Below are 21103 nucleotides of genomic sequence, written 5' to 3' on the forward strand. Positions count from 1 at the left end.
CATTTATCCATTTTCCTATTCTATGATTTAATTATCTACTAGTGGCATAAAAGTTTACAATTCAGTTTGGTTTTGATATAAAATTATATATCGAAATCGTTTTGGCCTAGACCAAACCGATAAGATGTATATCACTATATAATTAATTTCTACTATATTTCTATTATAAACTACTATTATAGGATGAGATATCGGATCTAGATCCGAATAGGTATATAATAGTCGAAGTAGGATTGGATTTTTTTTTTTTATTCAATAGGAAGGTGGACGAGCATGTGGGCCACCTGATGGTAAGTGGTCACCAAACTCCCTTAGACATTGGCATTGTAAGAAATGTCAACCATCGCTTATAGCCAATGCGCCAACCTTGGGAACTAAGATTTTATGTCCCTTGTGCCTGTAATTACACTGGCTCACTCACCCTTCAAACCGGAACACAACAATATCAAGTATTGCTGTTTTGCGGTAGAATATCTGATGAGTGGGTGGTATCTACCCAGACGAGCTTGCACAAAGCCCTACCACCAGTGATTTGAATCGGATGATGAGTGGATTTGAATCGGCAACGTATTGTGTTCATTATGAAATAGTAGAATTGGCTCCCAGTTTTAGTTGGTCATTAAAACTGTTCGATTTCAACATTTATGAAAGTTATTATGTGTCACAAACAAACAGTAGGCGCTTCGTTACCAATTTGTGGACTATGATTTGATTTGTTTACATAAATTATAAACTCTGACGTCAGTGTTATTTGTCATTTACAAGTACATTATTAGTACATTAGTATTATTATTATATTTTTACTCATTCAACTAGTAAATAGGCTTATTTTTCATTTCATGAGTCAGCCACCATAAATGTAACGCACACTCATGTGATAGAGTAAACATTCCTATAAAATACTTAAAATCAAATAAAGACACATATACTACACGAGATGGTCCTGTGGTAAGAACGCGTGAATCTTAACCGATGATCGTGGGTTCAAACCCGGGCAAGCACCACTGAATTTTCATGTGCTTAATTTGTGATTATAATTCATCTCGTGCTTTACGGTGAAGGAAAACATCGTGAGGAAACCTGCATGTGTCTAATTTCACTGAAATTCTGCCACATGTGAATTCTACCAACCCGCATTGGAGCAGCGTGGTGGAATAAGCTCCAAACCTTCTCCTCAAAAAGAGGAGAGGAGGCCTTTAGCCCAGCAGTGGGACATTCACAGGCTGTTACGGTATACTACATAAAAGTAAAAAATTACCCGTATTGATGACGTGCCACGATATACCTAATTAATTTATTTACCTATAAAAGGTTCATTTTGATAGACATTAGGAAGTTATCACTTCTCAGCAGATATCTGTGTTTCGAATTATGTATATACTTACCCGATTTTCATAATTTGTTAATGTTAATGTTTTATTGTAACTTAGTAATAATTTACCAAGTCAATCAGTCAAAAGAGACTGTTTTCTAATTTTTGCATACGTATAATTTGTGACCATATCTAAAGTATTATATCTTTATTTCTATAATAATAATGGCATATTTAATCGCTCGCATTCCGCGTACGAGTTCGGCGACGCCGATGAGGTGTGTCCTAACATACAGAGGCTGTATGCTCCAGCCTACAACGGGCCTCGGCCGATACCCGTGCGCCACTATCTTGCTGCATTCCACTGAGCCAAAGTCGTGGCGCGCCCCGCGCGTGCCTTCATGCCTATGCCGACCCACGCGCCCTCGTCGGACTCGTCGCTTCACTCACTCAGTCGTTCCTACACGCTTATAGAGATTATGCGCATCGACGTTGTGCCGCTAAGTTACGTTTTAGAGATCGCGCGCATAGTGAAGTGAAGTGCCTATGGATGCGGTTTTGTACGGAGTATAATGTCAATGTGATCTGCAATTTTGGATTTATTTATTAATGGTGAGTTAGTTGTTTATCAACGACGCCCTGGACGTCCGCAGTATAAGCGCGCGCTTTCACGATACAGCCACTTTCATTTTATTTTATACACATAGCTCGAATTCCGCGCCCGCACCGACACCATGCCGCGGCCGCTGACCCTGCGCCCGTGCGCCCTTCCTCTTGCAATCATACCACTGCTTAGCATTTGCCACCATACACAAAAAATACACTAAACTCTTATGAAATACCAAATGCGATATGCATTTGGTATTTCGAATGCGATACGCATATTATGTTTTATAAAAGCAGCTCTTATGTGTTTTTATAAAATTTTACAGTTTTTTTATCCAATTAGTCTTTATATTAACGATAAGTAGTTACTTACTTACACATGCAAATTTAACTGTATCTAAATTAACATATTTCGTAGAAAGTACAAAAAAAAATTAGAAACAAGATTATTGAAATAAATATCTATGTAGATCATTTTGTTCTACATTTGTATACGTAGGTACATATATTTTTAAGTATCACATCTACGTTGTTTTTATTATAGTTATAGTAGGATGTAATTAAAAACAACTGGACTGTAATTTGTAAAGGAATGACTTGACTAAATAAAAGTTGAGTAAGTAGGTACAAAATACTCATAAAATATTTAAACAATCTGCGCGATATACATAACATTTTGTGTTTACACAAAAACATAAATATCAAAGAAAGTTCCAGTTATATAAGACATTCTGTAATTATTGTAAAATTTTGGTCAATTGAATATAAATAAGAACTTAATTGTACTCCAATAAAATTGAATTTATAGTAAAGAATATTGGTAAATAATCACAATAAGGCACCTAACGCTAATACAACGATTTTTTCCGCGATTAAGAAAAACTAAAAAAACAAGTTCTACATTACTAAAAATTAGAAAGCAAGACAAGCTTTGACAGTAAAGGAATATGAAAAATCAGCAATGTTTTCGAAAAGTATATTTCCTAAGAAAGAAGTTCACGGGTGTAATATAAATTTAAAATTTGATTGATTTCAATAAGGAAAAAACATGCATCTAAAAGAATAATAATATGAAGAATATATTCCTGTAAAATAAATATGGATGCATCTGAGCGTTTTATGAATTACTTATTTGGAAAAGTATCCATAGGTATATATATACAAAGACCAAATTTAATGACACTCGAACTAATTAAGCGGTTTCCACGATAAATGCTCAAAAATAATCTTGATCAGTTCGAAATTTTTCTATTAAAAATATCTAAGCTAGCTACACGATTGTGCCATCATAGACATAAAAATAATAGTAAATTGATGTATTTTCTAAGTTGACTTATTTATTTCGTGGAACAAGAAGTAAAATTTTTGAATAATTGAAGCTTATTTAGGTTGTAATGGATTCTGCTATAGATTTAAAATGAAACACGATATTTACGAAAATATTATCATATCACCGCTGCCACTAACTGAAGAGTAAAATTCTTAAAAAAAAGAATGGTTAGCATATATCATTAAATAGTGGACATTCTACTTAGATGTCCTACATTAGCTAAACAATAAATAAAAAAACATAACATTGTACACAGCTAATTTCTATACATTTATTATGGCCCAGTTTTTCAATAGAAAATTTAAAATAATATTTTCATTACTCAGTACCTATTTGAAAGTCATAATACAGCATAATCCAGAGTATCTATTCGCCGGAAAATATTTGAAACATAATTGATTTCTCTCTATTTTTTATTTATCATATCGTATACAAGCGATTGTTGTTTATTGACAAGGAACGGTTTGTTAACTAAACACAAATCGTTATGTATGTACTATGTACACACGTCTTCGTTGCATGTTTACTACGAGTATATAGACTGTGTAACACTGAGGATATTAAAACAACGTGCGTTAAACAAGGTCAGCATTGAGTGATTGATAAAGCAATGATTTATTGACTGATGACACAGGACATGCATTTACTTTACTTTAATCTTTCATTATTGTTGTATATGGTTTTATTTAAGACCAAATAAGTTTATTAATGCGGGTAATTCATTAGTTAAAGGTTAATGAGCAAGTTATCGCTTAAGTTTCGTCTTAATACAATACTTGTATGCCAGATGCTCCAAAATGCTTTACAGTAGCTAACTTAGCGGATTTCTTGAATAGTTAAGTATCATTCAGCTGTATAATAAAGTTTAAGCTTCCCATAGACAGAGTTTATAAGGCGAAACAGACTGCGTCTTAATTAAGTAATATATACATTGAGTAATTTATTTTTAATAATTATAACTATTTCAGCCATGTTTATTTGTTGTATTTGATAGTGTCCTTTAAAAATATATTTATATATTTTCGACATAATTGCATGAAATGAATACTTATCTATATATAGAATATAAATCTTAACCGTTGTTGTTGTGTTCATGATGACGTTGAAGTGTTAAATTTTCATTCGATCTTGTATAAATTTATAAATAAACCCGAGCCATGATAAACAAATATGTAATAATCTTAGTACGTTTGTTAAGCCGACGATATACTTATAAGACAACTCGGAAAAGGAATTGAAATACAAGTATATATTACTTTGCTTAGTGCGTAAATAGTCAAATAAAATTTATTGTTGTTAGGTTATTGAATTGCAAAGTTTGCGAAATTGTACACCGCTATTTGATTCAATTTAGTAAAGTTAGTAATGGTAAGAGTTAAGACGTGTTCCGTTTTCTACAACAATAAGGAGACAGTGATTTGGACGATCGAAACAGAACATGTATAAAAGCTACTAGCAAACTAAACAGCTAGCTAAACAGTAAATGTATTTAAAGCTAAACACAAGTTTTGAAAATCTTCAAATAAAATATTTTTTTTAAAAACCTCTACATCTAGCTAATTTGAATAAATGATTATTCATTGTTTTGATATGTAAATCGCAAACCATCGCGGTTATCGTTTTTTTGTACCTGCTATGACGTCACGAGAGCAGTTTAGTGTTGAAATGCACAAATACGTCAAGATTCTTTTCTGGTCCAGTTTTCAGCTTACTTTATCAAACAAGTTATGCTTTAATTTATCATTCTTATTACCAGGTGATAGTTTACTTTTGTAGATTTTTTTTTACAGATATAAAGTAATAATTAGTCTGCTAACTATAAGTATAACTGGTGGTAGGGCTTTGTGCAAGCCCGTCTGGGTAGGTACCACCCACTCATCAGATATTCTACCGCAAAACAGCAATACTTGATATTGTTGTGTTCCGGTTTGAAGGTTGAGTGAGCCAGTGTAATTACAGGCACAAGGGACATAAAATCTTAGTTCCCAAGGTTGGTGGCGCATTGGCTATAAGCGATGGTTGACATTTCTTGCAATGCCAATGTCTAAGGGCGTTTGGTGACCACTTATCATCAGGTGGCCCATATGCTCGTCCACCTTCCTATTCTATAAAAAAAAAAAAAAAGTAACCTCACTAAATATTCCACTTAGTGTTGCCATATAAAGGATTTGTGACTAGATTTTGTGTCTTTTAATTTTTATTTGGCAACTATTATATTTTTTTAACGATTTGAAAATTAATTGTTTTGTTGTTAATTCATTTATCCTACTAAAATACGGTTTTTCATATTTTCAGAACAACTCGTAAACCTTCCCCTTATTTTAATAATATTATATACCAATCGATGATATGTATACATACAATAAACGCGCTTGTCGTATGCGCTTGCTGCTCGGCACGTACTAAATGCCGACTGCATTGAGGGGTCTAACTCCTATTACTCCATTCGACAGTTAACCAATTATTGTCTACAAAACTATTATACAGTAACGTTATTTATATGGACACTTTATTGGTAGATCATAAAATACCAGTAAAATAATATGACGGAATTATGGCCACAAAAATACTGCTTTTTTAATAAAGATCATTAATTAATTAATATCACCGAAGGCGTATAGTTAATCCAGTGCACACTATTTCCGACATTTCACAGAGAAAAAAGTAACGTCATATACATAAACCGCTGAAAAGTATAAAAGTAACTGCTTATATAATAAACAATATGAATTGCTTTAATCTTCATGGAGTATTAATAAATCACACAATACCTCGTTACGTCAAACCGGCAATGAACAATGTATTAAATAGGATTCACTTGCCGATATAATTACGATAGTAAGATTGACACGATAACCTTTAATAATTATGATTAAATTAATAATAAACTACTGTGTATTTTAATAAGAAAATAATTTACTGGTGAAATGAAAGATATTTCGCGTTTATTATTCTCAAAGAGCTTTTTCTGTTAATTATGACAAGAGAAATTTATATTTTTGCCTGGTGTGCTAACAAAAAATTGGCCGAGAAAGGATAGAATTACGAAACGGACGAATTTGTGCAATATAGTTTTTTATTGGATACTTAAAATTAGCGTATTTTATTTTTCAAAATATTTAAATATAACCTAAATATTTAGTTAATAAGCAATAAAGTTGATATTTAAAAAAATAAAGACTTATCAAAGACATTTTTATTCAGACTGTCTAACTATGATTTAAAGTAATCTAATAACAGTTAAACTGTCTAATTGGTAAGTCAGCGCGACCGAACGTACTCTGACGAACTAACTGCTCTTTATAGTGCAATTATCATGCACTGTATAACATCTCTTTTAAAGTTAATTTAAAACTAAGTGATGTTTACCAAGATTTGTACCCAAATTCTAGATAATCTTCGAATAAGAATTAAATTCCCCTTGTTTTATCCACTGGGCCATCTCAGCCCCACCAAGATTACCCTTCACAACCATAATTATATTTAATATCATTATGATTTTATACATAAAGAGTAATCATTTTCCTAATATACTTATTGTACTTAGCAGTGGACTACACTACATAAACTTTAATCTAATATGTTTTAGGCTTTACGTTTTCATGTTTTTTACTTCAAATTCCACTATCCTTAAGGAGAGTTCAAATTTCCAAAAATTCTTTTTTAACGTATGCCTACGTTAAATTTCTAAACACACAAGTTTTCGCTCTGCGTTGGCACTCAGTCAGGAGTTGAGGAAGGGAAAAGTTGTCGATTAATATGAAAAAATGTGTTCTTACAATAACATAAATATCACTAGATTCTTACTCGACCATTACTAATCTTGAGACGATTTTAAAATTAATCGCTTAACTTTAAAGGTAATGAAACTAAAAGATGTACTTCAAACTGTAGCGAAATCTACTAAAATAATTAATTCTTAAAATTGAGATAACAAAAACCATGTACCTATTAAATCAATTTAATGGTATTTTTTTAAATGCATTGTATGACCTTATCAAACGTAACAATTAAAAAATTATCGCTATTGATCGCCACTAAATCATTGCTCGCTTTCATTATTCTATAAATATTAGAGAATTATCATTTCTCCGACTGCCCTGTGTATGGGTTTTAGTGTCAATCCGTAGACTTTGGGTTTAGTTTTGCGCAATATCCGAAAATATATCCATATCTCCCATATCTCCCAAAAATATATATTTGATAATAAAATTGGGTTTCAAAGAGTATCAACCTTGAGGCCAAAGCTAACAAAAACCAAGGGCCGAAAATAAATGAATTCATACAGTTTGTAAATATTTAATTCTTGTTGTATTGAAACACAATATTATCGTTTATTTAATTGAAGAGTTATTATAAGTAAATTAGTAGTATATTAAAAGTAAATTTAATCTTCAATAAACTTATGGTCTTATTTCATATACACGGCAGTATCAGCTTGCAAATATTTTACTGGTGAGCATAGGCCTCCTTTGAAAGAGTAGGATTCAAGTTTATTTCACCACGTTGTTTCGATACGTATTGGTGAACCAATGGTCGACTAGAATTTAAGAAGCCAACCAGTCTATGAGAGGCTTCTTAAATTCCTACGTATGCTAATACACTACTATTTTAAGTCATATTTTTACTCCATATTTTAAGTCATATTTTTGTATTTGAAACAAGTACATTTGTAAAAAAATATGTGTATTTTATTTAAACAATTAATGTTTATGTCTCTGAGTATGCTTCCTAACCAGTAAGTAGTATGAAAAGCTTTTTCCCCCAATAAAAAATAACAGTGTCCCAGTTGCCTATTATAAAAACGAAGTGGCCTACCAAGCGTTGGACGAGAAGTCAACTTGTCTGCAGTAGATATTTTATTAATGTTTAATCATTATTACACAACAGAATCCCAATATAGAGCCTGTGATAGTGATACATCGTTTTTTTGAACAAAGTTACGATCATATTCCTCGTTGTCCTCGTAAAAAATAATATACTTTAAATCGCGTATGCGGAAATATGGGTTACTTTTTTTTCTTGCGGTTTGCTTAAATTAAACATATATCTCGAATTTTGAAACAAAAGAATTGCTAATTTCTCGCTGGGGCCTCCTTGAATCAGGTCGCATTGGTATAACTATGTTCAAAACAGCAAAAAGATAAAATTAAACTTAAAACAAGTGATAAATGATAATTGTAAACATTTGTTGACACCATATAAGGCTATATCCAAAAAAAGTATAAAGGACTACGTTACGTTGTATTAAAGATACGTAGATAATAATAATCAAATAATAAGATTAAAATAAATTTGAGGCAAAGGTGAGATATTTTTTTTATATATAGATACCTATATATTCTAGGGAAACAAATAATTCAAAATAATGTGCGTTTTTTAATTGGAATTGCTTGTATATTTATTAAACAGAAAAAATACCTTTTTTTAAAACGAAGCGTGACGGTTCTTTTATAATTTGAATATTTTATTTATATACACAATTATGTACCTTACGAGCTTAAGTATAAGGTTTCATAATCAGGGTTAGGTCGGCATAATTTATTGACATAATGGCAGCACCAATATACTATAAACAACAGGATTCCAGTATAATGTTTATAAAAACATTTTCTTTGAAGTAAATGAAAATAAATATTTCAAACATAAAACTCATCAAATCAGTTTTATATTCAAAAACATGTATAAAAAAAGTAGTAAAGTAGCATGGTGCGTTTAAATCCGCGTAATGACCATTGATGGCTTGGAATGTGTTAGCCAAGATCTTTGTTCGGTATTATTTCTAGGTGAAGACTTCGAAAAGATTAGGCATGTCCATTTTTTTTAATTTTTTTGTGTAAATTATAAATAATGAAGTAATTTTTTTTTCTTGTAGAATCCTTAAAATATATATAGTAAACGACATTTGACTTGTATTTTATTGTCTTAAATCAGTAAGTTCCAGCTTAAGTATCTGGATTTAAATCATAAGAATTAAGAATTATGTACATGCTACAAAAAAGGTTGACAATCTTTCCTTTATTGCAAGACCAACATGATTGACTTACCTTTTACGTCATAAACGGCATTTCCTCTATTACATTTTATAGATATTTGGACAGTTAATAATTCCATAATTAAAGCTTTATTAATCAATTACCTCAACCAAATTTATGTACGTAGAAGGCTTATTTAATTACTGACAAATCATTAGCATTACCCATACTATACGAGTTCCAAACCGTATTTCAAAAAACAAGTAAAACTAAATTTACTTCCACAAAACGACATATCTATTATATCGATATTTATTAAAATCAATTAAAAATTAAAACTAGAATAATTATATAAGTATACAAAAACAGAGTTGCCGTACAAACATGTTTTCTCCACATATACCTTAAATTACTGTCGAAATAAGAAACACTATTTTTAAAAATATAATATAACACAAAAATAACTGGATAAACCAATTCCGATAGTTACTGTTCATTTTCCGTGGAAGGTTAAGGATTTCTATAATAATACAAATATATAAAAATGAAAATGCTCATATAAAACAAATCTTAACAACAAATTTCACTAGCCCGCTCTGATCCCTTGTTAAATATTTTAATCCAATATAAATAATAGTGAAGGATAAGATTTCATTAAAATTTATAAAATTAAGTCATTGGTTCATAATGTTCTCTAAGCGGTGATTGTATCCATCAAAACCACAGTGCACATCGTTTCCTTAAATCATTCCGTTCATTACCGTCATCCATGACAATGTGCGAGTGTCAAAAGTCGTGGCGAGATGTCGAAAAGTGGAGGCAACGACGCCATAGGTATGCGAGGACGCAAGATGCGGCCGGCGTAGGAGGAGGGGCGCTCGGCATCTGAAGGTCGTCCGCATTCCTCGCGTCGCCGTCCGCTGCTACCGCGCTTACGTAGCGCCCCCGTCCGCGCCTCACCGCCGCCCCGCACTGCCGCGCCACACCCCGCCGCGCGCTTCGCAGGCAACCGGTATGCCCCCGCCCCGCTGCTCCTGACCGCCATCTCAAACTATCGTGCATTTATTAAAACAAAAAAAACGTGTTATTATACCTATCAAGAGCTGAAGAGCCGCAGAGGTACCGGATGCGATGAAATTTATTCGCATCTAGTTTTTTCGAATCGAACTTGTGGTACTACATTCCAGGAAACATTTTGTAATAAATATACTTGTTTAAGCTTAGAGTACTTCAAATTTTTAAACGTTCTACGTTCAAAAATACTAGACTAATACTTACATGCAATGTGTTTAAATCAGATTGATTGAATGATTATCAGAGTAATTTGGTATAAAATCATATGAAACGAGTTCTACACGAAGATCACAAAATTTAATAACAAGACAGTACATTTTTTGAAATATTTGTTCTATTTTATCGAGTCCTCTGCTAAAGAATTCCAAGAAATGGATTCGACGTAATATCTATTAGGTACATCAAGTTTTGAATTTATATTGCTCTACAGAAGCGGTGTGTAGAACGTTGCTATGAAGAACTAACTTAATCAATAACTAGATCAATACTAGACTTTCTTGTTTGATAAAATTGGTATTAAGCTTTACCACGTGTTATTATATCAAATTCCAGCAAAATATTAGTTATTAAATTAAAAATTACTTTATTCAAGAAGGCTACTATGAATAGTCATTTTACAGGATTATATTAAATGTAAAGCTACCATGTTCTGGGAATGACGTTTAAGCTGAGAAGTAGCAAGAGACTCATTCTCTTTCACACCATTTAACTAACAAAGTTAAGACGTCAATTTTTATATACATATATCCTGTCTCAAAATCAACAATTACTATTTCCATGCTGTTTTATTATTTATATTGACAGTAGCTTTTACTATGCATTATTTATATATGTTATTCTAACAAACGATTTAAATTTATTAATTGGCAAAATTAAAATATCGCCAGAATTTTATTTTAAAGACGAATACTTAAATAATATAAAACCCATTCTCACCTTACTCGAAACCGACATAAAATGGAATTACCCACATTCCGAACTAAGTATGGCACAAAAACTATATTATTTGAAGGAGCACAGCTTTAAAACTCATTACCAAAAGATGTTATACATGCAAATTCAATTAATATATTCAAAAAAAGATTAAAATGTTATTTACTGGCACAAAATGTAGACTTATAAGTTATGGTATAGTACTATATATTTAATGTTATTTAGTTAAGTGGACCTAAGTTTAAGTGGACTTTGTTCTTTTTTTAGGAAATAAATGTCTTAAACCTTAAACATTACTTTGCTATCGGAAGGATTTCTTGACTCTGCTGAGTCGGAAACCCGGCGCTATATCTAAGAGTAACTTCACTTCTCGTATTTTACAGTGATTATTAATCATATCATAATATTCAATGTTATTGTAAATATGTAGAAGAATAATATTATGACTTTTAAAATGGTCACAACTAAACTGCTCGTGACATCAATGACGAGTAGTAAAGAGTAAAGACAAGCGGAGAATTGAGATAGTCTTTTGACGCGTCACACTCTGCTTTTAATTTACCGTAGAATAATTATAAAGCAATAAAATGTTAGCCTTGTTTAATTAGGTCAATTTATGTTGATGTGTGAATAAATAGAGAATAAAGCAATACCATATATATAAGTGTCAATAATAGAATATATTATAAATATTAGTTCTGTTACAGTTTTCTTTATATTTCGAATGCGATTAAGTATTAGTTTATAGGTTTTTAAATCTATATATATCAACGAAATACGCACGAAATACATCACGAGATCTCCTAAACTATATGCCCGATTGACCTGAAAATTGTCGCAGTTACTCCTTCCCGACGTAGACGTTCACTATGAAAGGATTTTTTTTTAATATCTACCCGTGCAAAACCGGGACGATTATCTAGGGTATTATATAAATGATGTATATACAATTAAAAAAATAAAAGCTAATTAATATATACATATATATAAATATATTAATGATAATGGTTGTTCATCAAAGAATTCCATCAACTTCAGATATACTTATCATATTAAGATTTGGTTAACCTAAATATATGATAACAATGTACAATCCACACATACATATTTTTTAAATTTAATAAGAATTGTCTGTACAAGGTAGTTACTTCTTTTAGTTACTACTATAAGAATAAAAAAAATGTACATATCAAAAGCTAATTCTATTTGACTTACTAAAATATAATGTAGGTAAAGGTTTTTGAAAGGCGCAGGTAGCTAAAGCCAAAAGTAATAAAAAAAAGTTTGGAATGCACAGATGGTGCGGACCTGCACATTCCGTCTGGACTAAGCATCTACCAAAAGCATTAGATTAATGATTTTTTAATAATGATTGGCTAATTCATTGCTATAAAATACCTAAACATACTTATATGTTAAATTTTAGATTAAAATAAATTTGTAATTGATTACAGGGAGAGTAATAGTCATATCGAGATGCGATATGCGCGCTCTGTGTTCGGTTCGCGGGCCGTTGGGTGGGGAGACGCGTGCGCTCGGCGCGGGCGCACGCCTCCTGTCCCTACGTATGCCCGGCCAGCCTCAGCCTTTACACTTCGTCGTGGAAGCCAAAGCGAGGGTCAAAGAATTAAAAGCTTTGGCACAAGCGCATTCACAATTTCAAGGCATGGCCGATATCGAGCTATTCGGCTTAGCAGTTATGCAAAGTAAGTAAATAAAACATCTAAAAAAAATATAAAATAATAATTACATACAAGTTACTATAGTTTTTAAATGGCATTTTACGATTCACTATGCAATGAAAATATTTCACTTTTTTCTAACGAATACTTTATATACAAGCATCTTTCTGCATTTTTATTCGTTATACTTTTATTGTTATTAATACATACATGCTCCATTATCCGTATCCTGTAATCTGTTTCCATTGATCAGTTCACTAACTACAAATAATAATAAAAACAATACCTTTCAGATGGAGAATACTTGTTCGTTGATTTAGAAAGTAAACTTTCAAAATACGCTCCAAAGAGCTGGAGGTCTTCTCATACACACGTGAGATTTTTCATACATTTTATTTTAAATGTCAGTTCCTTAAAATACCTAAGATATAGTCTTAATAATATTTTATTTTTACAGGGTTTAGATGGCAATGGCAAACCACTATTGGAGCTTCACCTGCTTGTTCAATTTCACGTCGAAAGTCCCTTACTCCTACACGATGAAATCGGACGCCATTTATACTTTCTACAACTACTTGAAAATATCCGTTTAAGAGACGCATTACCCGCCGAAATACTTTTACTTTTAATCGGTTTAGCACTGCAAGCTAAGTATGGCGATGAAAATCTTTATGAAGACAAAGAATATTTTAAGGTTGAAGATTTTACTCCGCCATCATTAACTGGTGATTGGGTAGCATCAGCTATACGCGCTTGTCATCGTGAACATCGAGGTCTTTCGCAAAATGATGCAGAAGTGAGATTTATTCGTGAAGTTTGCCTTCTTCCGGATACTATTAATTCACACAGATATCGATTAAAGCAATCTAAATCAGAATTAGAACCTGGAACCGTATGGCTCCTAGTTACTGCCAAGGGCATTAAAATTTTACCTGACAATGGGTCTATATCGAGTTTCATATGGAGCTCTATCGGTAAACTGAGTTTTGACAGAAAAAAGTTTGAAATACGAACTGAAGATGGAAAGTTTACTTTGTATTCGTCGAGCGAAGAAAAATGTAAATATCTTTTCGCTTTATGTAAGGAAACACATCAGTTTTCTATGAAAATTTCGCCTAAGTTAAATGATGTTTTAAGGAAAGAAGAAAATGAACGAAAGAATTGCTACGCATATTTAAAGTCTTTTAACTTTCAATACTGCCAAAATAAAAATGAACAAAGAATTTCTCTTATATCCTCTACAAGTTCAAATACTACGTCGGGTATTGTAAGTGACAGAGTACAATCAGAAGATGAGTTAGAAATTATGATTGACTCTCCTCCAGCTCCTTCTACAGAAAGTTTAGCATTAGCCCATTTATTAGACTACTCAAACTCTTATTTTATTCGTCACATTCCTCAAGAAGTACGTACTGTAAATAAAATGTCATCACCTCTGCAATCGAGTAAAACGAAGATAAAGAAAAATAAAGATGATAATGAAATTGTAACTAAAAGAGATATTTCGTTAGATATAGGCAACTGTTCAACAAATTATAGAATTGAATCTGGTGATAGTGAAAAACTAACAGATAGTCCAACCTCTAGCAAAATTAAATGTACTGGTTCACAATGTTCGTCATCGTGTAGCACCGTAATAATGGCACGTGGAGGACTTACTACCCTTAGCAGAGCATCTAATGCTAGCAGCTTAGAACTAGGATACAGTCACACGGCTCAAAACTCAATGATAAGTGATAATAGTGCGGCTGAAATAGACGGTGAATACCCTCAAGATACAGCATCAGCTTTATACGATGGTCTAGGCCAACCGATTACCCTAGCTGCCTCCAGTGAGACCAGTGGAGTGTATACAATGGGTAGTTCGGAGCTAACAGCACCATCTAAAATGTACACTCTTTCTAAAGGAACCAGAACGGAATATAGTGGTTCACATTACGATAGTTATAAAATATCATCAAAGGAAAATGATTTTGCTGATATCGATAGTGTTTCATCCATATTGAAAAACAAGTCACAGAGAATCAATCAGTCACCAAAAGACTTAAGATTAAATGTCACTTTGGGTAACACTGATTGTGTAGATGGAGTAACACAATATAGCAAGGAACATGAAGATAAAGAAAATTTATTTCGCGAAAGAACAAATTCTAATGTTAGTACTATGTCATTCCATGGTGATGGAAGTGATCCTACAGATAATAAACATGATTTACTAAGTGCAAGTGAATTGAGCGACTTAATTGTAGGTAGAGGGGTTTATCCCAAAAATCAGTCAGTGAGTGACACTTTTGATTCTGTATCAGATTACGTTAAATTACCTTTGCCCTTTTCCGGTGATAGTTACCTCCAAGGTCACGAAGATACAGCGCCTTCCGATGACAATTATCCTAATGATTCTTTCTTTGACCGACCTCCTACGCCCCCAACAAGAATTGACAGTCGCATAGGACTCAACTTGTCGCTACCAAATATTCTTGACTTAAATGAAAATGAGCCTATTTTACCCAAGTGTCTTACTAAACCACCCCCGCCTTATGAATATAAACATCTTACACTCGCACCACACTCGAATACACCTTTAAAACCTCCACCAGCTTACCCTGGGGCAACTATATCAAATTCTGTAATGCAACCTGGTCAAAAAGAAGAAGTTGCTGCCAGAGTTGTAACTTCCAAACCCATGATTACCATATTAAAAGCTGAAGCTGGGGAGGTTAATGTTTCTGGTGAACGTACATTTGCAAGTCCTATGGTCGTAGAGCATCGCTTTCAAAAATCGAAAAGACATCAAGCTTCCAGTCGTAGGGCAGAACGGTCGAAATTAGCACAAGGTCTTAGCAATAATCTTTCGCCAACAAGAGAAGTAATCCCACACGTAGATTCAAATGTTCTTGTCGCCATGATGAAATTACCACCTCCACCACCGCCACCCCGTCGACCGCGACTTCCACCTCCTCCACCAGTTGCTCGATTACCTCCACCACCACCTCCCCATAACCAAGTTTTTCATCAACAGTTGTATAGTGATGTTGATTATGTTTACTACCCTCTTCAAGACCCATCAATATCGCAACAGAACTATTTAGATCATAAACTGACAGAATCACGATTATCCAATATGCATAAAAATAGTTTACAATATAGAAGTACGCCATATTTGTCGATATCTTTATCCGCCTCATCAACGTATGGATCAATACAAAATCTTTCCGATTCTTATATTCAAATACCAAGCACTCGAACTAGTTGGCAATCTGTGACTGGTAGAACTTCATTTAGTAACCATTCAGTAAATTTGGAACGGCCTCCAATCCCAACATGTGTAGCAGAACCAACTTTTGCTCGAACAAAATCCCATGATAACATACTTCACATCAAGGATCCGCCTCAAATAAAAACAAGACGAATACCGCCTCCACCACCTCCTCCACCTTATGAACACAAAAAAAAGATTCCTTGTTATTTAAAGGAATCAAAAACCCTCAATGGCAACATTCTCAATAATAATTCTAGTGTAACGAAAGTAAAAACTTCTAATTGTGATCTAGACATAAAAACATTGCGAGAAAAAAGTAAAAATCTTGATTTGCCTTTAATTGCTGCTTTGTGTAATGACCGTTCATTGTTAAAACAAACTAAAGCTTTTGGTGCTACAAAACTGACTAAACATAGTGGTAGTGACTGTGAAAGTGACAGAAAAAGTGCCAAGTGTTCTCAAAACACCACCGACAATATAGATCTTAAAAATAGACCAGAGTTAAACACTAGGAAGGTAATGACAGGATCTCAGAAAAAAATTTTAGGGCGAAATCCTACAGATAAACTCCCAGCACTGCCTGGTTCTGAAACTCACACTCCTAGAGCTTTGTCCAATACATATGTAATGCACCCAAGCACAGTTAAATTAAAGAAAAGTCAACCTAGCTCATGATGTGGCTTTAGGATTTATAGTATGATTGTGAATCCTTCCAGTGCTATGAACGCTCAGCCTTCCGCCACCTTTTTTATTTTTGAAACTAAAGACTGAAATTAGATGATAAAATGATCCCACTGATGTTAAGTACTAGAATTTAGTTCAAATGTTACACATTAAAGAATCACCAAGAGATTAAAATTACTTTTATATGAAACTTATATATAATCACTATTCAAATATTCTTCTATGTGTAAATATTGCCTTCCTTAAATTAGACCCTTTATGTATTTTTTACGCTCTAGGAATTTGAGTTCAGAAATATCAAAGTAATAATAAATTCAGTTGTAAAGTGTACAAAAGTAATTTATTTATTGAAAACAATCATAAATTGTTAAATTCTCTATTAAATAGTGAATTATTTTAACCAGAAATAATAATAATAAATACTCACTATTATGTGTTAACCTGATGTGAAAATAACTTTTAATAAGTAGGAATATTTGAATTTAAGTCATTGCTAAGTTTTCATTAATTATAGAAATGTAATATTATCCACATCTATTTATTATTGTTCACAATTGTGTACTTAACAGGTAATTATTTAATTAAGTACATCATATTGTCCAATGTGTACAAATGTATAGTAAATTTTTTCAAATGACTTTTATTTTATTTACTATACCTACTTTTATCACCTGGCAGCATTATACGCACATTGGCGCTCGTATTTCTACAACATTTGCCGATTGTTTACAAATATGTGAAATCATTTAAAAGAATATTTCAATTTGAAACAAAATATTTCTAGTGCTAAACTCAAATTATGCTACTCATTTATTTGATACTGTAGTGAATAGCAGGGTTTCTGGGAAAATGGAATGAAACATTACATTACATTTACAAACCACAGTACGTATTTAAATATATAATACAGGTGCATATTCAACTTATTTTTTCAAAAAAAATGCTATTGCTTAAAAAATTTACTTTATTTATTATTTTCTTGGTAGGCATTAAATGGCCTTTGAGTTGGTTAGTGTGTATCTAATATCTATTGAAAAAAATTTAACGAAACATTTTGTGATGCTTGAGATGTCTCAAGTTAAATAAACATTGTTTACAGTCACATATTTTATAATAAAAAAAAAAATAACACTGTGACAATGACTGTTGAAGATGTCAGAACAAATCATGCTGACTGGGAGCTTGCTCCGCGTTAATCAATAGAGATATGAACTACGATATAATAGTTTCACGGGACGACTTTTAAAATCAACTTATTAAATGTTAAGAACGATTGGGGACATAAATAATAATCTTTCAGGAACTAAGGCCTTAAATATATTATGTAACATCGACTATTAATTTCGTTCGAGATAGTTTTAATGTACTCTGTGTACCTGAGTGTCAACTGTCATGTGTCATTTTGATGTCATACCTGTCAAGTGCCAATGTCAAGCGACTATCACGCGGGGGCCAGGGACGGCGGGGTAGTTAGCGTACTAATGTTAGGTACCTAACTACCTATATTATATCGAATTTCACTGTCAAAAAAATCAATAGACATGAATTAGTGACGAAACAAACCATTTATTACTAATAAGTTTTTAATTGCAAGACCTGTTTACAACTCTAAATATGAACGAACATCCTGAGAGCAGTAATAATGGTAATAACGAACTTGAGACCTTGGATTATCTTCGTGAAGTTAAGTCTTCTACATGCCTATTACTGCCGATGACCCCTAGTCCTACTCCATTAGACTTTAAACATCCCTTGTCAGAAGAAATGAATGAAGGTCCTTTTTTAACGTTAAGTGATGAACAAAAAATGGAAATTAAAAATTCAGGTAAATATTTAAAACCCTATCATAATTTTAATGCTTTATTTAAAATTTGGTATAATAAACTATTAAACATTTTTTACTTATTTAAGATGAAACATGTGCTGGGGATTCCAGTTCTTCAGCAGATTCAAATTCAGTTGTTCAAGATCCTGTCAGTGCACAACTTATTAATAATATTAGTATGTTAGATTATCAAACTCTTAGTAAAAATGGTGACATTATTATGGGACAGGTATATATTAATTTTATTTAAATATTTTTTATTAACGAGAATCTATGTATTAACTTTATGTTTATATTTCCAGCCTGAAAGTTGCAAACTTAATGGGAGTCTTAGTATCAGCAATAGGAAATTACCCAACTTTATCAACTGGAACTGGGATATTATTAGAAAAATTTTGCTCTGGTTTGTTCTCTCAGTACTCATTGCTTGCTTAGGAGCTATTGTGGCAATGGTCATTAATATACCCAAAACCTGCAACCCGGATCTACCCTGGTACCAAGGGAAAGTATTCTATGAAATTTTCCCAGCTAGTTTTAAAGATTCAAATAATGATGGTATTGGAGATTTAAAAGGCCTTGTAAAGAAGTTAGATTATATAAAAGATTTGGGTGCTTCATCTCTCCGTCTCAACTATATATTTGAATCTGCGGATTATCCGGAACACTATTACAATACAACTTCACTATTGGCTATTGATAGAAGTATAGGAGTATTAAAAGATTTTCAAGATCTAATAACAGCTGCTCATGAAAGAGACATGGGGGTGATATTAGATATCCCAGTAAAAAGTATGGTTGAATCTCATGTTTCTTATGAAACAAACAACACTTTTGTTTTTTCAATAGAACCTCAGGAAAATAATTTTGATCCAACATCTGCAGCAATAGCTTATTGGTCAAGGGCACAAAATGTGGATGGATTTTATTTGAAAGATCTGGAAAAATTTGTTGATAATGATAATTTTGGGAAGTCTCTTCAGCTTTGGAAACAAATTTTAGGAAACGATAAAATTTTTATAGCAAGTGAGGCTGTATTGGAAAAAGCTAAAGATACAAGTCTTACAATCTTGCTTAATAGGATTGATTTAATTGATGTAAATTTGGACTTGCAAAATGGTATAGGTGGCTTAAAAGATCATATTAATCGTGTAGTATCTGGTATTCTTTGGGATAAACCCCATCACCCATGGGTGCATTGGAATATTGGTAATATAAACAGCGAAAGAATTTCCACTAAACATCAAAATAATACTCTCGCATTAACAGCCCTTGAATTAGTATTACCAGGTACTGTTAGTATATTTTATGGAGATGAAATAGGTTTTGGGGGCTTATCTGAAAAAGAAATAGAAGGTGATTTCCATGAGCATACACATGTACACAATTTAGTGCCAATGACATTTTCAAATGATAATAAGAGTGAAAATAGTGCTTCCATACAGCCCTGGAATTCTAAATCAGATTTGGAGCCAAGATTTTATTACTTAAATGTCATCAAAAATCTAATAGAATTAAGATTGAACACTCCTACTATATACTTAAGGGAAATCTATAAGGATGGTGAAGTTTTAAAAAATATGGAAGTTCGAAATACTGAAGAGAATCTTGTTGTTATTGAACGATGGTATCCACGTAGAAACACATGTGTTTTTGTAGGTAATCTAGGCAACCAGCCAATAACAACTGATTTATCAACAATGTTTTATGGAGGAACAGTTGTTGCAGGTACAAATTCTACCTTAATTGGTCAAATCTTGTATTTCGATAAAATAACGTTTCCTCCAAACTCAGCCATTATCTTTAAATTAGAAAAATAAAAAATATATTATATTTTACATATATATAATGTAATGTTAACATTTCACCAAAGATACTGTTATGCGAATATTATAGTCATTTAAGTTGAAAGAAAATAAAATTTACCTTCCTACTTTTATAGAGATTTAACCATGTTACATTGTTTTTGTATGTCGAAACTTGATTTATATACTAAATGTTATTAAGTTGTGCCTATTTACTTACTAATATTTTAACTAATAATTACTAATTTTATTTTACATAATATGTAACATTTTGTATTAAATTAAATCCCAAATGTATTAGGATAAGCTTTAACTCAGAATAAGAATATGGCAGTTGCTAAGTTTTATAACATTGAATCTCAGTTTTATGTTTTACGAGGATTTTTATTTATGTGGAAAATAAAGTTTGAAAAAAATAATAACTTATTCATTTTGTCACCAATTAAGTCATGAGGTGCTATATGTTTGATGAAGTTTTTTGCAATTTTATACTCCTAAGGTCCAAGTGTTTCAATTGCAAACTGAACAAAGGTAATTTTATAATAAGACATTAGTTATATTAATAAGCATCGATTTTACGCTTCAGCTTCTTTCACGGCGGCTCCAGTCGCCCTGATAATC

General features: G+C 32.2%; 2 protein-coding genes across 2 annotated transcripts; both read left to right on the top strand.

The window, feature by feature from the left end:
* The first annotated feature begins 1750 nt into the window (after positions 1 to 1750).
* LOC126771225 (protein expanded) lies at positions 1751 to 17492 on the top strand. The gene is made up of 4 exons (XM_050490985.1): positions 1751 to 1924; positions 12685 to 12936; positions 13206 to 13285; positions 13370 to 17492. Exons 2-4 carry the CDS (start codon positions 12714 to 12716, stop codon positions 16844 to 16846), a joined length of 3780 nt encoding a protein of 1259 aa, XP_050346942.1. The 5' UTR covers positions 1751 to 1924; positions 12685 to 12713; the 3' UTR covers positions 16847 to 17492.
* Positions 17493 to 18121: 629 nt separating this feature from the next.
* LOC126771262 (alpha-amylase 3-like) lies at positions 18122 to 20832 on the top strand. Its single transcript, XM_050491052.1, has 3 exons — positions 18122 to 18680; positions 18767 to 18909; positions 18983 to 20832. Exons 1-3 carry the CDS (start codon positions 18470 to 18472, stop codon positions 20495 to 20497), a joined length of 1869 nt encoding a protein of 622 aa, XP_050347009.1. The 5' UTR covers positions 18122 to 18469; the 3' UTR covers positions 20498 to 20832.
* The last annotated feature ends 271 nt before the right edge of the window (positions 20833 to 21103 follow it).

The sequence above is a fragment of the Nymphalis io genome, chromosome 10 (assembly GCF_905147045.1).
Source record: "Nymphalis io chromosome 10, ilAglIoxx1.1, whole genome shotgun sequence".
In the NCBI taxonomy this organism is placed as follows: Eukaryota; Metazoa; Arthropoda; class Insecta; order Lepidoptera; family Nymphalidae; genus Nymphalis; species Nymphalis io.